Source organism: Aspergillus pseudotamarii (genome assembly GCF_009193445.1).
Source record: "Aspergillus pseudotamarii strain CBS 117625 unplaced genomic scaffold BDV38scaffold_32, whole genome shotgun sequence".
NCBI lineage: Eukaryota > Fungi > Ascomycota > Eurotiomycetes > Eurotiales > Aspergillaceae > Aspergillus > Aspergillus pseudotamarii.
In genome coordinates this window covers 371,131-391,390 of record NW_022475046.1, presented here as the reverse complement: position 1 = coordinate 391,390, position 20,260 = coordinate 371,131, and the positions used below count along the sequence as shown (strand labels likewise).

The 20,260-nt window shown below is 48.5% G+C and overlaps 8 protein-coding genes and 1 pseudogene across 9 annotated transcripts; 3 read left to right on the top strand and 6 right to left on the bottom strand.

Annotated features, from left to right (window-relative positions):
* BDV38DRAFT_t147 lies at positions 1–74 on the bottom strand (annotated as a pseudogene). Its single transcript has one exon. The product of its transcript is annotated as a tRNA-OTHER (tRNA).
* Positions 75–761: 687 nt separating this feature from the next.
* On the top strand, positions 762–1,539 carry BDV38DRAFT_283743 (uncharacterized protein; the record flags this gene model as incomplete). Its single annotated transcript, XM_032060097.1, has 2 exons — positions 762–1,194; positions 1,250–1,539. 2 exons carry the CDS (start codon positions 762–764, stop codon positions 1,537–1,539), a joined length of 723 nt encoding a protein of 240 aa, XP_031912869.1.
* On the bottom strand, positions 1,437–3,653 carry BDV38DRAFT_109126 (thiamine diphosphate-binding protein). Its single transcript, XM_032050947.1, has 3 exons — positions 3,455–3,653; positions 3,277–3,399; positions 1,437–3,215 (listed from the first exon to the last, which is right to left on the bottom strand). The coding sequence occupies exons 1-3, from the start codon at positions 3,518–3,520 to the stop codon at positions 1,590–1,592; spliced, it is 1,815 nt and encodes a 604-aa protein (XP_031912868.1). The 5' UTR covers positions 3,521–3,653; the 3' UTR covers positions 1,437–1,589.
* Positions 3,654–3,983: 330 nt separating this feature from the next.
* Positions 3,984–5,599, bottom strand: BDV38DRAFT_249161 (uncharacterized protein). The gene is made up of 4 exons (XM_032054809.1): positions 5,042–5,599; positions 4,954–4,990; positions 4,820–4,893; positions 3,984–4,763 (listed from the first exon to the last, which is right to left on the bottom strand). Exons 1-4 carry the CDS (start codon positions 5,204–5,206, stop codon positions 3,996–3,998), a joined length of 1,044 nt encoding a protein of 347 aa, XP_031912867.1. The 5' UTR covers positions 5,207–5,599; the 3' UTR covers positions 3,984–3,995.
* A 540-nt stretch (positions 5,600–6,139) lies between these two features.
* BDV38DRAFT_293748 (major facilitator superfamily domain-containing protein) lies at positions 6,140–7,976 on the bottom strand (the record flags this gene model as incomplete). Its single annotated transcript, XM_032062322.1, has 7 exons — positions 6,140–6,839; positions 6,900–7,112; positions 7,161–7,216; positions 7,270–7,370; positions 7,432–7,527; positions 7,586–7,752; positions 7,819–7,976. 7 exons carry the CDS (start codon positions 7,974–7,976, stop codon positions 6,209–6,211), a joined length of 1,422 nt encoding a protein of 473 aa, XP_031912866.1. The 3' UTR covers positions 6,140–6,208.
* A 1,317-nt stretch (positions 7,977–9,293) lies between these two features.
* On the top strand, positions 9,294–10,991 carry BDV38DRAFT_293747 (cytochrome P450; the record flags this gene model as incomplete). Its single annotated transcript, XM_032062321.1, has 3 exons — positions 9,294–9,410; positions 9,509–9,982; positions 10,053–10,991. The coding sequence occupies 3 exons, from the start codon at positions 9,294–9,296 to the stop codon at positions 10,989–10,991; spliced, it is 1,530 nt and encodes a 509-aa protein (XP_031912865.1).
* A 4,553-nt stretch (positions 10,992–15,544) lies between these two features.
* BDV38DRAFT_283738 (uncharacterized protein) lies at positions 15,545–16,764 on the top strand (the record flags this gene model as incomplete). The annotated part of the gene is made up of 2 exons (XM_032060096.1): positions 15,545–15,957; positions 16,014–16,764. 2 exons carry the CDS (start codon positions 15,545–15,547, stop codon positions 16,762–16,764), a joined length of 1,164 nt encoding a protein of 387 aa, XP_031912864.1.
* A 457-nt stretch (positions 16,765–17,221) lies between these two features.
* On the bottom strand, positions 17,222–17,512 carry BDV38DRAFT_249157 (uncharacterized protein; the record flags this gene model as incomplete). Its single annotated transcript, XM_032054808.1, has 1 exon — positions 17,222–17,512. A coding segment is annotated over one exon (291 nt), but the record flags the coding sequence as incomplete, so codon positions are not given.
* Positions 17,513–18,223: 711 nt separating this feature from the next.
* Positions 18,224–20,140, bottom strand: BDV38DRAFT_109105 (beta-lactamase/transpeptidase-like protein). The gene has a single exon (XM_032050946.1). It carries the CDS (start codon positions 19,965–19,967, stop codon positions 18,333–18,335), a length of 1,635 nt encoding a protein of 544 aa, XP_031912862.1. The 5' UTR covers positions 19,968–20,140; the 3' UTR covers positions 18,224–18,332.
* Positions 20,141–20,260: the final 120 nt, after the last annotated feature.

Sequence of the window (20,260 nt, the reverse complement as noted above, 5' to 3'; positions counted from 1 at the left end):
GCTGGGAATCGAACCCAGGTCTGTTCGGGAATGTCCCATAGGACCACAACGAACCGTACTGACCACTATACTACAGCACCTTGAATTGGTGATTGCTTGCTCTAGTTATTGATTTATAAGGCACATGTTCCAACAATCAACCTTTTCAATTTGCATTCTTCAATATTGCAGTAATCTTGAAGTGAGGTCGAAGAAATCGTGGGTTACAGGGAAATTGTATTTGTATTCATAATAAGCTAGGTCCGCTTTGCCAAGAACAGATCGTATCTGGCTTGTCTACTCAAGAATATAATGATATGCAAATTGACATGAATTGGTATTCACTCAATACACTAAGATATATATTGCTACTAGTGGCTATCCCTACACACCTTAATTTTTAACTCCCAAATCAACACCTTCCAAGCCCAAATGCTCAAACCAAGCTCATTAAATGCTCGACGATGCACCCTTTCATGATATATTACTTCAGAGTTTTTTTTTCTCAAGGTCAGATTCAGCCAAGACGAAGAAGTCGACGAATCGGCTCGCTGTGAGTCATGTCAAGTACGACATCATTGGCTGGAAACACCGACATGCAGATACGAAAGCACATATAATGGAAAGATGCTAACCAAGGCAAGCCTTTCGTAGAGACTAGAAAAGTACGTTTTCTTCTATTTTCCTGTGCAGCAATATCACCCTAATCAATACCCCCGCAAGACGAATACACATCACCGTGACGAACAATAAGCACCCCCCCAAGAAGATAGACGAACAAGATGCCAATACACATAGAACCCATCACCCAAGTCGATATCCCACGTATGGTTGACATCCAACAAAGGGCAATGGGAGCCAGTGCCTTTTTCCGCAGTACTGGAGACGTACCGAATATAGACGGGACCCCGGAAGAGGTGTCGGCATCACCATGCAGGACCAACAAAATATCCCGAGTCTTGCATAACTGGGATAAAGACCCCACCTGCTATTTTCTGAAAGCCGTTGACGACGACTCCGGTGAGATGATTGCGTTCGCCAAGTGGCATGTTTACCATGGGGCAGAGGGATTGAAGGAATGGCGCGCTTCTGTGAGGACGGATGAGGGTATGAAAATTCCGCTGGGAGCAAACGAGGATGGCTTTCGGTTTTGTAAGGGCAAATTAATGGAGAAACGGAGAGCGTTCTTTGGAGAGGAAGGGAGGGAGCATTGTTGTAAGTTCTGTGCACTGCTGTTTCTCCAAGGGTTGCATACTGATGGCCAACGTAGTACTGGCATTGCTAGCTACGGACTCTCGTTATGAGCGTCGGGGAGCAGCTTCTCTCTTAACGCAGTGGGGTTGCCATTTTGCTGATAGGCTTGGGATTGAGTGCTATGTCGAGTCGTCGAAAAAGGGATACCCAGTATACAAGAGAAAGGGATTTGAAGAGATATCTTCCCTGGAAGACGAGAGTGTTATACATTTCGACGCTGGTAGATTTACAGGTAGGGGAGGGAACGATGGTGACTGGGTGAATTTGGTCTGCATGATGCGAAAGCCAGGGAGGAGTGTATCTTAGGTTATTAACCCAGCTTGAGAAACAATTTAGCCAGTCCAGAAATGTGTTCTCTACCTAATAACAACATCCAAAACAACCGATTTCCGCTCTTGAACCACAACCCTAATCCCCTCCCTCAGCACCTCATCCAACTCCCGCACACTGCGCACCCTCTTCGTCCACAAATTCCCATTCGCAGCCGCCCTCGCCACTTCTCCATAATCCGGGCCATCCTCCACCAGCGAGATACCAAGGTCACTATTTGACAATCCCGCCGCCACACCGCTAGGATGCACATCGGCCAAACACTGTCTCGTAGCATTCCACCCCCCGTTATTCAAGATAACAGTCAAGAAAGGGGTCTGATATCGATGCGCAGCCCAGTAAACTGCCGTCGGCACGGAGAAAACAAAGCTCCCGTCGCCGACGATGTTACAGATGAAAGGGACTTTGGTGGTTTCGTTAAGCTGTAAATTAGGACGATTAGAGATATCGTACCGGGCTGTCGCGAGTGAAACGCCGATAGCCGCGCCGCCGGACCAGCCTAGTCCGCTGCCGCCTTTTGTGAGATGTGATCCGGGACGGGTGAGTTGGAGTTGTTCGGTCATGGGGACTTGGTTGGTGACTGAGTCTGTGATGTAGATTGTATCCGCCGGGACGGAGGCGCGGATGCGGCTACATAGGTAGTCGACGGTGCAGGGTTCGTCGGGGGTGGAGAGTGGTGTTGTGGCACGGGCGTCGATGCGGGCTTTCCCTTCCTTATGGGCAGTTAGAAGATCCTGGGCTCGGGCGGTCCAGGATTCCTGCAGGGCTGGGAGTCGTGGGGAGCTGGTTATGTAGGTGTTGAGTTGGGCTAGAGCTGATGCTGTGTCGGCGTGGAAGGTGGCGGAGGCGCCGATGTCGAACATGTTCATGCGTTCTTTGCGCGGGTCGAGGTCGATGTGGTAGATTGTTGCGCTTGAGGAGGGGTGCACTCGACGTGGGATCCAGGGGACGTCGGCGTCTAGGACTAGGATTACGTCGGCAGATTGGATGGCTGGCGCGGCGCCTGTGCCACGGGTTAGGTAGGCTGGGTGAGTTGCCGGGAAGCAGACCTCGCGGAGCTCGGAGTCGAAGACTCGGAGGCCTTGCACCGTGTCCGCTAGAGTGATTAGCTGTTCGACTGCGCGGTGGCTTCGACCTAGGTAGCCTGTGATTACAAGAGGGGCTTTTGCGTCCAGCAGTGTATTACCGATAGCTTCCACTGCTTCGGGAGACAAGGATCCCAAGTGACAGGAAGGAACGGGCTTTGGCCGGGGCTCCACAGAGGGGATGGGAGTAGCTAGGATCTCCCGAGTGGCAGTGAGATATACCGGACCTGGGGAGCCGGTCGTGGCCATTAGGACAGCACGATGCACCACGGTCCCAACATTGTACGGAGACTTGATCTCCGCGCTAAAGCGGCTATAGGGTGCCACGATGGCTGCCTGGTCGCGAATATCTTGGTACCATTGGACATGCTCTGAACGAGAACCTGGAACCTCACCCAGCAGCGTGGATGGGGCGACACCGGCGAAGATTACGACAGGGGCACGTCCGCTAGATGCATTGTGCAGGCCCTGACCCAGAGCAGCAGTCCCCACGTCCACGTGGGCGATCACACATGCCGGTTTGTGACTGATCCTAGCGTAGCCATCTGCAGCTGACATAGCCACGAACTGAGTGATCGATCAGTGGGGTTCCATGTGCTGATCCTGGTGGACGAAACGGTTCACTGACCTCGTGCTGGAACAGTATCATCTTGGGATACTGACGGGTGGGGTCATTTTGACGGCGGATATAGGCTTCAATGATACTAGGGTGATCGGAGCCAAGTACGGTGAAGAGGTAGTCGACTCCAGCCTGTCATGATTTAGATTCTATTCATTCCCCAAAGAAAACGAGGGATAAGCTGTACCTCCGCCAAGGCCTCTAGAAAGGCGTCCGCCACAATAGTACTTTCCACGGTGTGTTCCTGGGCCATGTTGCAGTTATTACTGAGAGTGGACTTAGATGAGGGTTATTGTGACAATCCCTTAACTCCGTTGCTTTATGCCAGTCATTGGAAGTGTTAGGGTTGTCAGAGTGTGTACCGTTTCAGTAACAGGGATTAATCGACAGGCGGGAGGAAAGCAATCAATATTCGGAAGTCCACCGGAGTACTACCTGACTAGGGATATCACGCCATGAGCACTTAATTAATGTTTCATTCTCGGTCCTCGTACTCGGCCAGGATCCCTGTCAGTGGAATTAAGCTAATTTAGGGCGCGCCGGGAGTGGGTCATGATCCACAGAGGCACCGAGAGCGAGAAAAATTAAGAAAAAAGAAGCCTTGCGAAGCCTTGAAAGGTGGTAATACGCCGTGGCATTATGAACATGACCATGACCGTGCTCCGTAAATGTATACATTTAATTTGATATCGATTCTCTCTCTAAAAAAAAAACAGTGTAGATTCATATCACGAATAAGCCCGTTCAGTACGCATGACAATATCCGTCTTCATAACGATCTGATTCTTGGCAATGGGACCCTGACTGCCCATACTCTCAGAATCAGCCTCTTCATAATAATCCTCATCCCTCTGCCCGCCCGTCCGAATTCCAGACTGCGACCCGAGCCGACTCATCCGGTAACTCGGCCTCGTCTTCCTCGAGCCATTCGACAGGGAAACAAACCAACTAGGAATAGCCCTCTGGATCGGATGCTTCAAAAATGGTAGACAAGCACAAATAATCCCCGTACTGGCCTCGATAGCACTCCACATCAGCGCATCGAACGATCCCCAGGTTGGGTCGTTCGTTTTTGTGCTTTCAGCCATGGCCCACATGCGAACAATACTGGTTATGCAAACGAAGAGGCCCATGCAGAAGACGAGCATCACCCCGATTTTGCGGAAACGGTCAAGGTGTAGCCGTGCTAGGACGGGAATGGGCATTAGGCACACCCAGATGTCCATGATGGTGTTGTAGCCCGCCCAGGACCAGCGGAATTCAGCGTTTTTGACGCATTTTTTGGGAATGTCCTTGTGCCAGCTCGCGTGGACGGGGATGCATTGGAAGATGGTGGCGATTACGAATCCGAAGGTACTGGATAGGACCAGAGCGATGGTGATCCAGCAGATAAGACGGAATTTGGGGGTTGGGAAGAGACGAAGGTAGAATGCGAGGAAGGATAGCTTGTTGAGACATAGGACGAGCTTGTAGAAGATCTGGAAGAGCCAGAAGAACTACCCGGTCATCCAAGGTTAGTTTTACTACTTAGTGTCATCTGGAGGAATCTCACCTTCAATGCGAGGACCCGGTTGCCTCCTGTTCGAACCACGTCGGCGCGGTGGCGACCGAAGGCGTAGTGACATGCTAAAATGGCGGCCATATTTAGACATTATAGACGTATCATCGATCAGACAGAGAGCATACCCAAGTCCCCCATGACCGTATTTACAATCTGTATAACCTGTTTCCTTTGTTAGTTCAAGTGCAAATCAATAGCCAACGCACGATGTACCATGGAGAAAGAGATGATCGCATCATCGGCGGCGATTTTGCTTTTCATGTAAACCTTCCATAGTATTCGGTAGGCCACTAATATGAAGGCGATCACCGTCAAGATAGCGGTCACCTTGACAAATAGGGGACCTTTATTTGGGACATCGGAGGGATCCAACACCATTGCTTTCCTCGTACAGCCGTCACAGTGCCAAGTACAATGAAAGGACGAACGAAAAGAAACAAATCATCAGACAAAAAGGAAAGAAGAAATGAGAGTGAAAGAGGACTAAGGAATGTAATCGTCAGCCGGCTGGACGGAAAAAGTCTCAAAAACGATCATGATCCGGGTCTTGTGGAAGGAGTTCTGCTCCTTATACGCAGTACTACTTGACAATACATGTAGTATTAGGCCTGGCCACACCCTGTGCACTCGATAGGCTCTTTCCGTAGGCAAACCATGCTGCAGGAGCCGCTAAACCGAGATTCCGGTATAGCCTCCAGATCAGTCGATGGCTGGTATGTTCCATCCCTGCACATATGATCCTTGGGGAGACCTGGTCCATGGTAATTGAAAAAGCAATTTCCACTGGTTGGTAGGAAATCGAGGTTCTTGGCACACTGGTCGTAACCCACAAGCCCACAGGAATGTCTAGAAACCATCCACCTTCGTAATTGAGCAGGGATTTGGACATGATTCGTGGTGTCACGGTCTGAGGGACTGGGGCCTGGTTATAGAACGGTCTTATTGCGCAGGAGTAGGGGCGTGGATCATTTACGCTTTTAGTTTGGATTCCGGTCCGTTCCTGGTGGAAAGGATCCACACAGAGTGGAATCTTGATCGATTCCCCGGACCAATAGGCTGCGAAATACTTCCTCAATTGGCCAATCGGGGCTTTCAGCTGTTATTCTTTGAGGCCGACCAAACCTTGTCATAGCTAAGCATATGGAAAGGCTTGCGAGGGTTGGGTGGAACATCCGCACTAAGGGCTAATGTGAGACTAAACAAATTGCGCTACACGAGCTACACACTCCGACGAGACATAAAATACTACGCTGTAAATAGGTACGTAATGTTTGTAGAACCACCGGAGTATCCCGTACTGTGAATTAAATTAAATGAAAGCCGCCCACTTAGCGCGGGCCAGTATCGGTACAATGCGCCCTCATGCGATCCAAGCATCTCTTATAGCTGAAACCGAAAATCTGGGTGTGCATCTCCGAGATCCTGAGCACTTTCCGGTGTCCACTCCTTCTCGGGCTGGCTGTCGCGACGGCGGTTCTCCGCGCGCAAACCGAAATAGTACACAGTGCTCGCCACTCCGGCCATGACTGCAAAGCCTAATCCAACACCGAATCCGACCGGATATTTGGGGGACTGGCTGGTGATAAAGACGTTCCCGGACACAAAGGCACCGCAATTGCCAAACGCTGGAAGCAGGCCCATACCCACACTGCGCTTGACTCCCTTGCCGAGATTAACGCACAACCATACCACCGTGATGGACATCATGATGAAGGCACCGGAAGCCACAAAGAACATGCCCATGTAGCGGACAGCCGCGGGCAGATAGTGCGCCAGCTGAACACTCCATCCGATAATGATCAGAACCGAGCCGAAGAGAGTGAATAGGAAGCGGTGTCGGAGGTGATCACTCAACCAGGCGCTGGAAAGGGTCAGCACAAATGCGACCGCATAGATAGGAATGCCGTGCGCTTGTGCGGAGCGGGCAGTCCAGCCAAGGTCCCTGAGGATAGTGGGCTGGAATGCCACAAGAGAACTGGCGCTTTCTTCGGCACCGATGTAGGCCAGCACGCTGTCGCACAGGTCAGTTGATCGAGACTTGGAAACATGGCGAGAGAAGAAGGGAACTTACCAGATCCAGATCTTCCAGTCGGCCGCCATACTGAACACCCGTTTCAAGGAAATAGGGTCGTTGCGGACGCCACCACCATCGGCCTCCAGACGAGCCAGCAGTAGCGCTTTCTCCTCGGGGGTCAAGAAATTCGCGTCTTCGGGGAAAGGTACGATAATCCAATAGCAAATGATGCTAATGCCCATGGTAATGATGGCTTCGATCAAGAAGAGCCTAGACAGTCAGACAGACGTCATGGTTCAACATGGGTAGAAAGCCTACCATCGCCACCCTGCGTATCCGCTGAGGTTCAATCCGGTCAAGAGACTCGAGAAAAGCTGTATATCGAGTCAGCAGTAGCCTGAGCGGGTACCATCAAGTAGAAACTAACTCCATTGATCGCGCCTGCTGCCATATTGGCACTGAAGAAAATTGCATAGCGGCGCAGAAACTCATCCCGCTTATAGTAACTCCCGATCAGATATGCGCAGCCTAATAAGGGCCTTTCATCAGTATCCATTTATCTGATGGTTTTTCTCGAACTGCCACGAACCAGGAACAAACCCTGCCTCACACACTCCCATAAAAAATCGACAGGCGATCAGCCCTGTCGCAGTCTTGGTCAAACCCTGACCCATCACAAACAGCCCTACCACGCGATTTCCAGTTAGCATCCTCCCGGTTAAAGCAAAGGAATGTAATCCCACCCCAGGTGAACATGTAAATGACCAGCATTCTGGGACCGAATTTCTTGACCAGCAGATTGGCGGGCACTCCGAAAATCACGTATGCGACAGTGAACATGGTAACGGCGACATTATAATCATTTCCGACCATATGTAGCTCTTTGACCATTCCAGCGATTTTGGCATTTCTAAAGTGAAACGACAACGTTAATTCTGGAATAGCAGATAATTTCGAGCAGGAGCGGATAACTCACCCGATATTCGATCGGTCCATGAACGACACGAGGAACAGAAACCATAGCGCAGGGATGATCCGCCAGTCCAACTTCCGTAGCAGCTTCTTCTCCAAGGCTGGGTCAAAGTTGCTGCTCAAGGATTCTGCGACCCGGGGCTCAATATCTGGCTTCTCCATTGTCATGCGAAAACCAAAGTGATGTAGAGAACACGGCGGAAGAGGCTGCGCCAGCACGCTGCGAGGAACCCCTGTTCTTGTAGACGAAAAAGGTACCTTTTAGCTGGAATAATCCCTGCACAGGCCAATCCTCTCTAGCAGTGGGATGTGGCACGGTATCATTGCCTATACACCATTATCTTAGGGCGCCCCGCCATAGTCTGCTTGGACGCACCTTGTGGACCCTCAAGGCCGGTCTGGAGCGCGGGCCATATAAATTAATCTGAGCACAAATCGTGTTCGGCTCCACCACCCTTCGGCCTTTAGCTTGGAAAGGCATTCGGATTTTCATCCCTGCACTCTAGTAGTAGCGGTTTCAAGTTGCAAACCGCATCCCCGGAGAATAGCCGGAATTGCTCGCTCTGGATAGCCAGAACAGCACTCGGCTTGGTTATATTATCCGGGCAGCTATTTACAATGCAACCGTCCATTGATCGGGACTTGATTCACTTAGTACCTACTCTTGTGAAAGGAAGGGAATACACTTATTGATTTGCTTACCATGTATTCAAATGTGTATAGTGCTAAGTAATCAGATGTCAGGCAATTATTGGGTAATAGATGTTGTTGTATGGTAAGTAGACCCATAACGCTATTGCGTTTTTGTGGCAAAGGGAGGTAGTGCTACAGAATGAGATGGTTATACATTTGTTTAGAAGAGGTCTTGTTTCGTTGTTTTCTTCTTCTTGGAAGGGAGGGCTGAAGCGCTGAGTCTTTACCTAGACTGGCCTCCCCGCTGCAAGGCTGTCGTACTATCGGTATCCGTAGCCTCATGTGGTACCTCAAATGGTCTAAAATATGCATGTCAGACGACCTTGGAATGGACATAAACAGAATCAGTGTATAACTGCGAATATTTGCTGGATACGAGGGCTACCTTATATCTTACATAACCCCTGGCAAGTATGCGAAACTATCATCTCCCTGAAACAGTTCATTAATTGAAGTGCCGCTGGAACTTAGAATGGACGCAAATAAGGTACCCCCATCCTAGTCCTTCCTGGTCATCTGAACTGTAGGACGCATAAGAATCTTATGGATCCCATGGTTCCTATTGAAGGGTTGTTCATGCATGAGTCAATGTTCGCAGCCTTGTGCTTTCAATATACCGCAGGATGCATGTTACTACAAAATCACCGTGACTTCGATGCAGAGCTTACCTTGAATTGCACGTGGCGAATGTATAAGTACTCGCATACACACCAGTCACTGCTCAAGTCAGAGATGTTTACTCATGTCATACTTCTTTTGATCTTCTGTATCGATTAATCCACAAAGATGGCTTCGAGTACAGGATTTCCCCAGCTTCCATGGGTTACCAGCGATATCATTCAACAAGTCCATGGACTTCCTATCTGGGGTATCATATTATCCATATCGATGCTTCTAGTGTTGGTACGTATTCTTTATCACCTTAGTCTTCCGTTGATGAAGCACTCCTGATGGCTACACCCCATCAGCTGTTCACATGGCATCGACTGACTCCGCTTTAGCACTATGCTATTTACGCAGTCTACAACATTACATTTCATCCGCTTGCAAAATACCCCGGACCGAAAGTGGCAGCCATGACCCGCCTACTGTATTCCTCTCGCCTACTTTCCGGCAGGCTGGTCGAGTTTCTCCACCAGACACATGAAAAGTACGGAGCAGTAGTGCGAGTGGCCCCTAACGAAGTCCTTTTCACGTCAAGCCAGGCCTGGAACGACATCTACAACGTTCGGCATGGCGAGCCGGAGATGAGCAAAGATACACCATTATACCAAGGCCTAGGAGGAGCTCCTACGATCGCCGAAGCAGGGCACGACCTTCATCGCCGGTATCGACGTCTACTCTCGAAAGGGTTCTCGGAAGGTGCCTTACGGGAGCAGGAGCCTTTGATACAGCAGAAGGTCGACGTGTTAATCAAACAGCTTCATGCCGAGGCAGCAAGTGGCGTTGCACCGGAGATGACATCGTGGTTCAATGTGGGTTATCTAACCCTCTCTCTCTTCTTATCTCAAGGATCAATGGCATGGCCCTGCTTACTCTTTCTAGTTCTTCACTTTTGACCTGATTGGAGAGCTTACCTTTGGCGAATCTTTCAAATGTCTGGAGAACGCGCGGTTCCACTCGTGGATACTCATGGTCACTCAGTCGATCAAGTTCAGAAGCTTTATTCAGGCACTAGGATACTATCCATTACTATTCAAACTCTTCATGCGATTGATCCCAAAGTCCTACCGGGAAGCATTCAGGAACCATCAAAAACTCACATCTGAGAATGTTCAACGTCGAATGGAAAAGAAAGTCGACTACACCGACCTATCCTCGAATATAATAGATCCAAAGCACAATCTCGAAAGGTATGAGATCGACGGTAACTGCGCTGTACTTGTCGTAGCCGGTAGTGAAACCACGACTGCTGCCCTTAGTTCCACGTTGTACTATCTGACCCAAAACCCCGAAGCAAAAGTAAAGGTGGCCAAGGAGGTCCGAAGCTCCTTCTCCAGTGCAGACGAGATTAATGCCATCAGCGTCAACCAGCTCAAATATCTACCGGCGTGCTTCACTGAAGCGATGCGAAAACTCCCTCCCGCACCAGGCGTGTTTACCCGCCGTGTCCCAAAGGAGGGGGCCTATATCGCCGGAAACTGGATTCCGGGCGGCACGCACGTCGGCATGTGCCATTTCGCTACGAATAACTCGAGCTTCAACTTCAAGGATCCCCAGGAATATATCCCCGAGAGGTGGTTGGGTGATCCGAAGTACGAGGATGATCGTCGCGCTGCAATGCAGGTGTTCAGCGTCGGGCCGCGGAATTGCATCGGGCAGAACCTTGCCAGGTTGGAGCTGCGCCTTTTGTTATCTCGTTTTATATGGGAGTTTGACTGGGAGCTAGACCCTGCCTCGGTGGATTGGGACAAGGATGTGTCGGTCTATCTTAGTTGGGGTATGAAGCCACTGAGGTTTCGTCTTACGCCTGTGGCTCACTAGTCTGTCGGTGGCGAGGATGCCTTGACTTTTCTAGGATAATTACGCAGTATGACTGTGACGACCTGGTTGTATCGCTCAATGAAGAAGGCATTGATATAAGAAAATGGCCATTGCGTAAGTCAGATCAAGACTAACTGCTCATAACTCGTAATACAGCCGTTCATTATTACTTTAAGACGATCGATAAAACTCTCAGCATTGTACATCTTGGCTTTGGTGATATACATTATCTCCACCTACAGTGGAGTCATAGCTGCACACTATACGTAAATGGAAAGCTGCATGACACTGGATACTGTACAGCCGACCTTTGTCCACCAGTCGAGCTCTGCAGACGACTCCTCTGTTACTCTGAAGAATTCAGAATATCAAAAAGGTTTGACCAAGCCAAACGCATTCGTTAGCCCAGGTGGCAATTGTAGTCTAGACCAACTATTACATAGTACCATAGTCACAAAGTTGACCTTGACTAGCACGGTATAACTGCTGGGTTAGTAGCCACTCAGACATGAATACGAATAGCGTCACTGTTGTGATTCCGGCCGCTTAGTCCCACACTACATCGAGTACTTTTTTCAACGTCGCTGCATCGATAGCCCTGTGTCACGCCTTTAGACGTTGTGCAATCTGCTGGCGTAATGGTCAGCCTAGGATTAACCTACTCCCATCCGCAATATAACCTCACTTGAATAGTGTAAATGGCTGGACACCTGAATGGTAGTGGCAATAAGAAAAGATAAGCCCCTTCCCCGGCGAACAAATCGTAAAGTGCGCTAAACCAACTGAGCAATGGATACATGTACAGAGCATGTGTACTTGTTGTAAATTATGGATCGAGATCGAGGGCCTGTGGGCACACCGCGCTCTTCCGATGCTGTCAGGGTCAAGGAACATGGTCCGATTGGTCTGCAGAGGTAGCACTTCTGTAGGATACCCTTGCTCTTATCTCATTGAGAGGTACCATATCCCAGAAGGTCGCACGTACTTGGAAGGGCAGGGAGGCTTGCACGGTGTTACAGATGCAACGAGGCCTGTGAGTCAAATCACTAGAAAGAAGGGAAATCTGGAGAGCAATCACAGGTATGCTCGTCACATCTAACTGAGCTATAAAAATCTGGGCGGTCACCCGGTGCAGTTGACGAATATGGATCCCCGACAACAGGATTGATTTTAATTCAGACTGTAGAAGCCAGAAAGTGGCAATAAGATTTCAGCCTTTGGTGATTATCTGCTTGTACCACAGCAGCCAATTATCAGCCAGTTGGATTGGGGTAGATTGGACTGTTAGACAACCTCTTTTAGGCACTTCTATTTGCCTCGACGACTCTGTAATGTAGTTAGCACTAAATTTCACGGGGGATATACGCCGATACCGCATCAAAGTTCCCCTGAGGAGATTCTTCTAAAGATATATAGAGAGAGGGTGCAAAATCGGTCATTAGAGAATTTGGTTAACTGTGGAGGACCATCGAAGATGTGCTCACCCTCCAGGGAATGCAGGATTGTTTCATTTGTCTTGAAGTACATGCATTACACTTTTTTGTTTCACTGTTATGTTTGTTGGTTTTTTCTTCAAAGCATTCCTTTTTAATTTTGTTCCCCGATTCAAATGCACAGTTTATGCCACGGAGTGTTGGTGGAGGGGAATGAGATGGCCAGACAATTTTAGATAACACCCCCGCTATGAATTATACCGATGTAAAAGTACTCCAGAAGTTGCTACGAGGAAGCAGCTTACTACGAATTATTCTCACTTTCCCTACGCCTAAGCCCTAAGTTATAGTACTTTCAAAGCATTGCCCAGAAAACATGTCTGAGTTAGGTTGAGCTATCCCGATTTCTTTTGCTTCCAGTAGCAGCTAACAGCTTGCGGGTAGACTTCTATTACATATCAGCAATACACCATGATACCTACCCGGCCATCAATCCAACGATCCATCCCACCTCATACAGCAAACATATCTTCATTACAGGGGCGTCAAGAGGTGTTGGTAGGGCAATATCAATCGCATATGCCAAGTCTGAAGTGGCAGCTATAGCAATCAGAGCTAGGTCCTGTCTAGACAATGTCGAAGAAGAGATCAAACGGTCAGCTGAAGCTGCGGGATACACTGCTCTACGTGTTCTCAATATCAACTTGGATGCGACGGACGAAGCGTCTGTGGCTGCTGCGGCCCTTAAAGCCAAGGGAACTTTCCGCCGCCTTGATGTCCATATAAACAACGCATGCCACTTTGAAAAGTGGGTCGGAATCACCGATAGCAAGGTAAAGGACTGGTGGATGACCTGGGGAGTCAATGTACGCGGCCCTTACCTTCTAACTCGGGCGTTACTTCCAATGATGCTGGAGAAAGCCGAAAGGATTATTGTCAATATTGGATCAGTTGGAGCACATTGCGCACTCCCAGGAGCATCTAGCTACCAGATATCGAAGTTTGCCCTCATGAGATTCACCGAATTTATCATGACAGACTATGGTGCAAAGGGGATAGTGGCACACACTGTCCATCCAGGGGGGTTCGCCACTGACATGTCTCTGCATATGCTTGAATCATATCATGTATATCTCAATGATACCCCCGAGCTGGCAGGTAATACTGTCGTCTGGTTGGCTCGAGACAGACGAGGGTGACTTGCTGGTCTGTACATTAGTGTCAATTGGGGATATGGAGGAGCTTGTCACGAGAAAGGATGAAATTGTCGGCTCTGATAAACTGAAGATGAGAATGGATCTCTGAATCAGACGTTGCGGTGACATGAAAAATGCGTTGAAACTATGAGATACCTTGTATACATAAAACTCGAGCCCCAGATTCAGCTATACATATTCGGCAGGCTGGCCCTTCTACTTTGGGCTGTACTAGCATTCAGATCAACATAGGCTCTATCACTCATACTCGAGGTTAGCATCTTCCATCATTTTTTTTTTTAAACTTTTTTCCTATAGTTTTCGCCTCAGCTGTCCGCCATTCTAGTGATTACACTAGGCAAATGTATGTAGCGGAATCCTTCCTCTCCTCAACATGCATTTTCTTTTTGGCTGTTGTTCTTTGTCACCGCTTATGATATGTCTCTATAAGGAACATGCTTTGCTCCTTCACTACGTGAGCTGACGTGTCCTTGGTTGAGTGGCCGTAGCGGCTAGCAGTAAGCGCTACGGGTATTGATGTAATGCAGGATGGAATAGTACGCCATTAAGTTAGTATTATCTATAGCTTTACCTCTGAAATCAAGGAAAGTGAATACTAGAGTCTCGTTTAAAAGTAGAAAAGAACCAATACTTCAGAATTATGCACACGAGGATGTGGTATTATTGAAAAGGATCTTTCTGATATCTTTCACTGTAGCTATCTCAAAGCACTTTATTGATACCATTGAGTTATTCCCCTCTTCTGGAGTAAAATCACTAGTACTACTAATACCAAGGTGGGTCAAAAGTCTAACGACACTCACTAGCGCGTTTCCCGCGCCGTGTAAAAACATCCTACCATTCAAGCAAAATGAGAGCTTTTGGAACTGGAATTAGCAGAAATCAAAGGTCTAATGTAGAAAGCCTAAGATCCAATCAACTAGTTCTTTTTATCTACCCTAGAAAGTAAAAATATCACCAACTTATTTCGCTACTTTAGCGTCAGTCAACATGTTCGGGAAGCGAGCGTACCCCATACCCAAGTATTCCACCTGAGTTCAGTGAACAGGTCCTGCAAACTAATAAGAAATATAATAATAAAAAAACAGACAGCATCATTAGTATGGATTGTTCTCACCCAAACCTATTTGTGGGTGTCTCGTCGCTCTTAACAGCCCTTCCAAAACCTAAATATCCTTAACCCGAAGAACCAGAAAGTCTATCTTGGATTTCTGTACTAAGGTTTTTCGTAGCGCCGCCCTTGCGCTAACTGAGTCGCTAACTGATAGTCCCTAAGCGACAAGGTCACCTATCAGGGGCATTATTTTAGCGCTAGAAATAAAAATCGTCGCTCTTGGCTGGGGTAAACAATACCAGAGGAAGGTATCCCTAGTCTTGCTATATCCTGCGGGGTTATTATGGTCAATCCCAGGCGTGGAAAGGTGCAGAGGTCACCTATTACGAAATACCTGAGTCTACATACATCTTCATGGCGTGGCATATATTGGCAACCCGTCAATTTATCGATCACAAGTCCTATCTTAGGCCGAACTGTCGTGTAAAGTTTACCTACGGTCAGGCCCCTCTAGACGTTAGACGCGCACCTACATTCCAGTAATTTATTTGGTCCATATATTGATGGTTCACTATCCTATCCCCGTGTGGAAATCATCCAATCTCTTATAATAGAACACGCTAAACATCTCTGGATTGACCTATATTTGAAACCAGCACCCTCTCGCTATACGAATGGTCGACCGTAGCGCCAGGATCACTTATCGCTTATTGCACAATCATTTTGTAACTTAAAGTGTTCAGCCGAGCAACAACATATATATCTTTTCCAAAGTACCTGTGCTGGGTCTTCAAGGGCTAATTGTATTTACACATTGATCCATCTTCACATACATATATTATTTCTACTATGGCCGAAGCAGTTGGAGCGGCCTCTGCTATCACGACTTTTGTGACCTTGGCCCTTCAGGCAGCCATATTACTCGACCAGACCATCAAAAGTTTTCAAAGCCGGGACAAGATCATTCGCGAACTCCGAAATGAATTACAGGAGCTCCAGGGCGTCTTACAGGCCCTGGACGAGTTAATTCGCAAGTTTGACGTCGACCTTCAAGTCCTGCAGTTGCCTCTTAAAAGGTGTGGCAATGCTTGTTCCGAATTTAATAAGCTGATTGCCGGATATACGCGACATTCGACTGAGGAACGAGTTAGCAAAAGAGATTGGTTTAAGATACGATACATGGGAGAAGATATCTCTGGGTTCAAGGACATGTTGGCCGGATATAAATCAACCGTTACGATTGCCCTGGCATATGCAAACCTGTCAGTTTCTCTACAGACCCTTGTATTGTTCTGAAGGACCTAATATTTTTCACTAGCCGTACTATAAAGATCACAGAGGGTGTGCTTAAGGAGTATAAAGAACTCATTCAAAACACACAGTGTGACCTGGAAAATCATCTCGATGATATTCGAACAAGGCTGGAGTCCTCGTCTCTCAAGGGCTCGCCGACCACAGAGATTCATGCAGCAGATCTCCAAAGGATGGAGGATGAAAAACAATGCACTCAAAAAGGCCTTGACATCTGTCAACGATTCCTCGATTTCATGAATCAGTCTCGGAGTAGCCTGCTAGGAGACTTCGAACACACTACCAGAGAGCTCCACCGGCCATACACCATCCCGCCTAGCCAATCTAGCTTAATCAATGCAGAAGGGTTCAATTCCGCCCACAAAGAGCTTATGTCCTGGAAAATAAGTCTGTACCAATATCTTTCGGAGGTCGATAAACAATTCCCCGCACAAAAGGTCGATTTTGCACCGCTGCAGAGGGACCAAACTTCTGACAGCCGAACTTTCCAGGACGAGGTCAGAGGCACCGAAGCGTTATTGACGTTCTGCAAGCAGGCAGAGAAGGCGGCCAACAAACAGCGGATAAACTACTATGAGGACATCGCTGTAGGAGACAATACTCGATTGGCAGTGGTGACTACTTTCAAAGACCTTATCTCTGCGAAGCATATTAAGTCAGGCAATGGTTCATGTATAGCGCTTGGCCAAATGTCGGATGATTCCATACAGAATGTCTTTTCATGCCGTGCACCATCAAATGCCGAGAAAATTGAATAAGGGACGCTGGAAAATGTTAGATGTTACTATTTAGATCTCCCACCCCAGCCATTTACTTAAATTATGCCAATCTCCAGCGCCTATTCACGGGAAGTAAGTAGCAAGGACATTGATGAATGAATGTTGTAGAATGACACCATGCTTTTGTACGGTGCTACAGCCAGTTCTTCTGACAAGGATTTACTTCCACGAGTGATTAGGAGAAATATTTCAATAATACAGGACGTTGAAAAGCTAAAGGGAATTCTTTAGCTCCTGATACAATATGGCCGCCCCCTTCCCTTCACCCCTCCCAAGAAGACGATATTATGTTGATTTTTCCGAACATTACCTCGAAGAATGAACAGGATGGTATAGTCAAGGCAAGAAATATGACAACAGGGATATAGCATATCCTTGCAGCAGCTGGGGGTTATTAGGATCTTCTTCCTCTAGTTACTCAGTGGAACCACGACTCTTAATAGACCCTTAGTTCAAAAGTATGGGGAATGTATACATCCCTGGTCTTGATCCCCTTATGTTGCCTGCCACAGCAACCAGAAGAGCAGATATTATGAGTATCCGATCCACAAACCATGGTGGTAGCTTTGTTGTCTGGTGCAGAAGAACAAGGGAAACTGGAAGGTGGATTGAAGCTGACAGCCGTGCACCACTTCCCCGGTCGATCCTTGGGGGTTTGATCTGTAGATACATCTACCACCACCATTATACGGATACGTTCAAAAAAAAAAAATGAAACAACATCCAAGACTAGAGGAATTTCTTGCGGTCGTCCGGAAGCGGTAGGCGGTGCGGCTTCGCTCAGAGCCGCGATATCAGGCCTTGAGCCTCTGGTCAGGTGTATTGTTTGTTGCGGGTTCGTTGGGTCGGGTCATCCCCTCATTCTGCCTAGCTCAGCCGCCCTACGCCCCCCAACTACTACTCGTGACTGGAATGCATCACACTAGCGTTAGCGGGGGGTCAATGTGGCTAGTTCTTATACGCAGATCCCACCCAGTCCTGGCACCGATTGCTGTCGCTCACTCAGATGGAGCACTTCTTTCGTATTTCATGTCTTTCTCCGAATGTCCCTTCGTCTGATCCAATCAGTTTTGAGAACACCAAGCCGCTTTGGGGATTACCCCCACCATTTCGAAGGGCACATGGGGTAATGTGATGATTGGCCTCATCTCGTGCAGTAACGTGTGCGTTACTTTTTGCATGATTTTAATGACATCAACGCCTCGTTCTTGAGCTGATTGGTTCAAAAAAAGTACAACTGGTTGCTGTGACTGGGTGACGAGCTGTCCCCTTTTGCGGAAAGACTCCTCGGCTTCGTATATTATCTGGAACTAGCCCGAAAGAGACCATATTGAGACTAGGAATTGTAACTGCGGTGGATGAGCCGGGGATGGGATAGAATCCCCAGGACCATTTGAAAATGCAGATGTAACCAGCAGGGGAAATACTCCGTGACTGGTGGTGATCTTCTCTAGACCGCAGGAAATACAGACGACAAGTACTGAGTCTTTGTATTTACAGACAATACGAGAATCAACCGGGAAGTCACTAATACTAAGGGTATCGACTTATGAAGTTCTTCGAGTAAACACCTCGGGGGTATGCGGCATCGCTGGGTCCCATGCCCATTCGAGTGTTTTCATCTGTATGCTAGTATGGTCACTGCCCTTCGAAAACCTCAGAACGTAGTATTCCGCAGCAAAGTCCATAATGTACCGGCCTCGACGGGCGACTTCGTCATACGGCATCCACCAAGTAAAGGTATCACCATGATGATGCTCCAGGATGTATGTTTCCATCGGAAGGCCTTGCCATCGCATCTTCATCGCGCCGTCGTCGTCTTCGAATATTTCAACACAGAAATTGCCGAGTCCGTTATAGTAATGTCCCACATACGCCGTGGAATCTTGGGGTGGGGTTAGCGCATCGCGCGTCGAGTCGAGCTGATGCTTTATTTTATCCATATGACGGAGATCGATGGAAGTGTAATTTGATGCAACCGTTACATAGTCATTGCGCCGTGGAGTCCCAAGAAGGGCCTCAAGAAGGGCCTGGCCACAGAGGTCCGCGGTATCGTTGGTTGACAGGCTGTTCTGGAGGACAATGACAGTGGACTGGGTCTCAGGAACCAGGTGGACACAGGAGGTGCTACCGGGCATACTTCCATGGTGATACAGTATAATTTCGGAGGGCGACCCCTTTCCCGCGATGGGTTCTGGACCGATCAATGGGTTAAGAGACACCTGGCCTAACTCGTTAGGAAGCTGAGCTCTAGCCCAGCCGGCAGCGTAGCCCTCCTCACGAAGCCGAGGCTGGGGCATGCGTGCATGATTCGTTGCGATCACACGACATTGCTTGAAAGGCGATCCCGGAGAAGAATCCGTGCCATTATCAAACTGATCCTTAATGGCGAAAACGTATGATTTGTAAATGGCGATTAGATCGGTTATGGTGGTCTTGACGCCCCCCGCAGCTTCCATAATCTGACCTCGGCCAATCTTCGGGCGATCAACTTCAACGGGGGACAGATCGCTAAGCACGCCGTATGAGACTGCGTTGTTGTCATCCGCTGGATCCCAGGAAGTGCTGGTGCGGTCCAGATGGAGTGGCTCAAATAAATTTTCGCGAAGAAGAGTTGCGAGATCCTTGCCCGTGACCTTTTGCAAGACCAGGGCAACCACTTCGTAGCCCCAGTTATTGTAGAAAAAGGATGTTCGAAATGGCTGCAAAGGCTTGAGGACCCCAAAGACGGCGAGAGTTTGATCATTTCCCAACAGGGGGTTATTCTGAGAGCCAAGCCAGATCGAATCGAAATTCGTGATGCCTGAGCGATGTGAAAGCAGATCCAAGATGGTCGCCGAGTTTTCCACCTCCGGGACCGTACTTTTGAAATGAGGCAGATGGTCTTTGATCCTGTCGTCCCAACCGAGCTTCCCTTGATCCACCTCGATACCCACGAGGGCGGCCACCATTGCCTTGGTCATTGAGTTCATACTGTATCTGGTCTCATCATTTGGCGCAAGCTGAGATTGTACATCTCGGTGACCAATATGGCCGACATAGAGGGTTTGGCCTTCATGTACCACCGCAAGTGATAGACCAGGAGCCCCGGAGACGGCACATATTTTGTTGATGGAGGGGATGGCTGCAAGAATTCTTTCTCTGGCACCAGTGAGGGTGTTGAGGATTTGTGTCCTGGACATGTTCGTCAGTTATCAATGGGTTTTTTGGGGGGGAGAGTACACGAGCCCTGTGCACAACTTTCGAATGGCCATGTGATGTCATCACTTACATTTCTCTTGAAGATCTGCGCAAACTGAAGGGGGTCCTCGAGCGCCTGGTGAGTGTTGTTGGAGAAGAGGAGGGGAAGAAAATGGCGAGCGAAGGGAAGGTTTACAATTAAAGGGCTCTAAGATAGAGTCGGGGGGTGCCTTGGGCAAACGATTGTATGCCTTGCTGTCGCTGATCAGCCGGTCAGGAAGGCGGTGTAGTTACT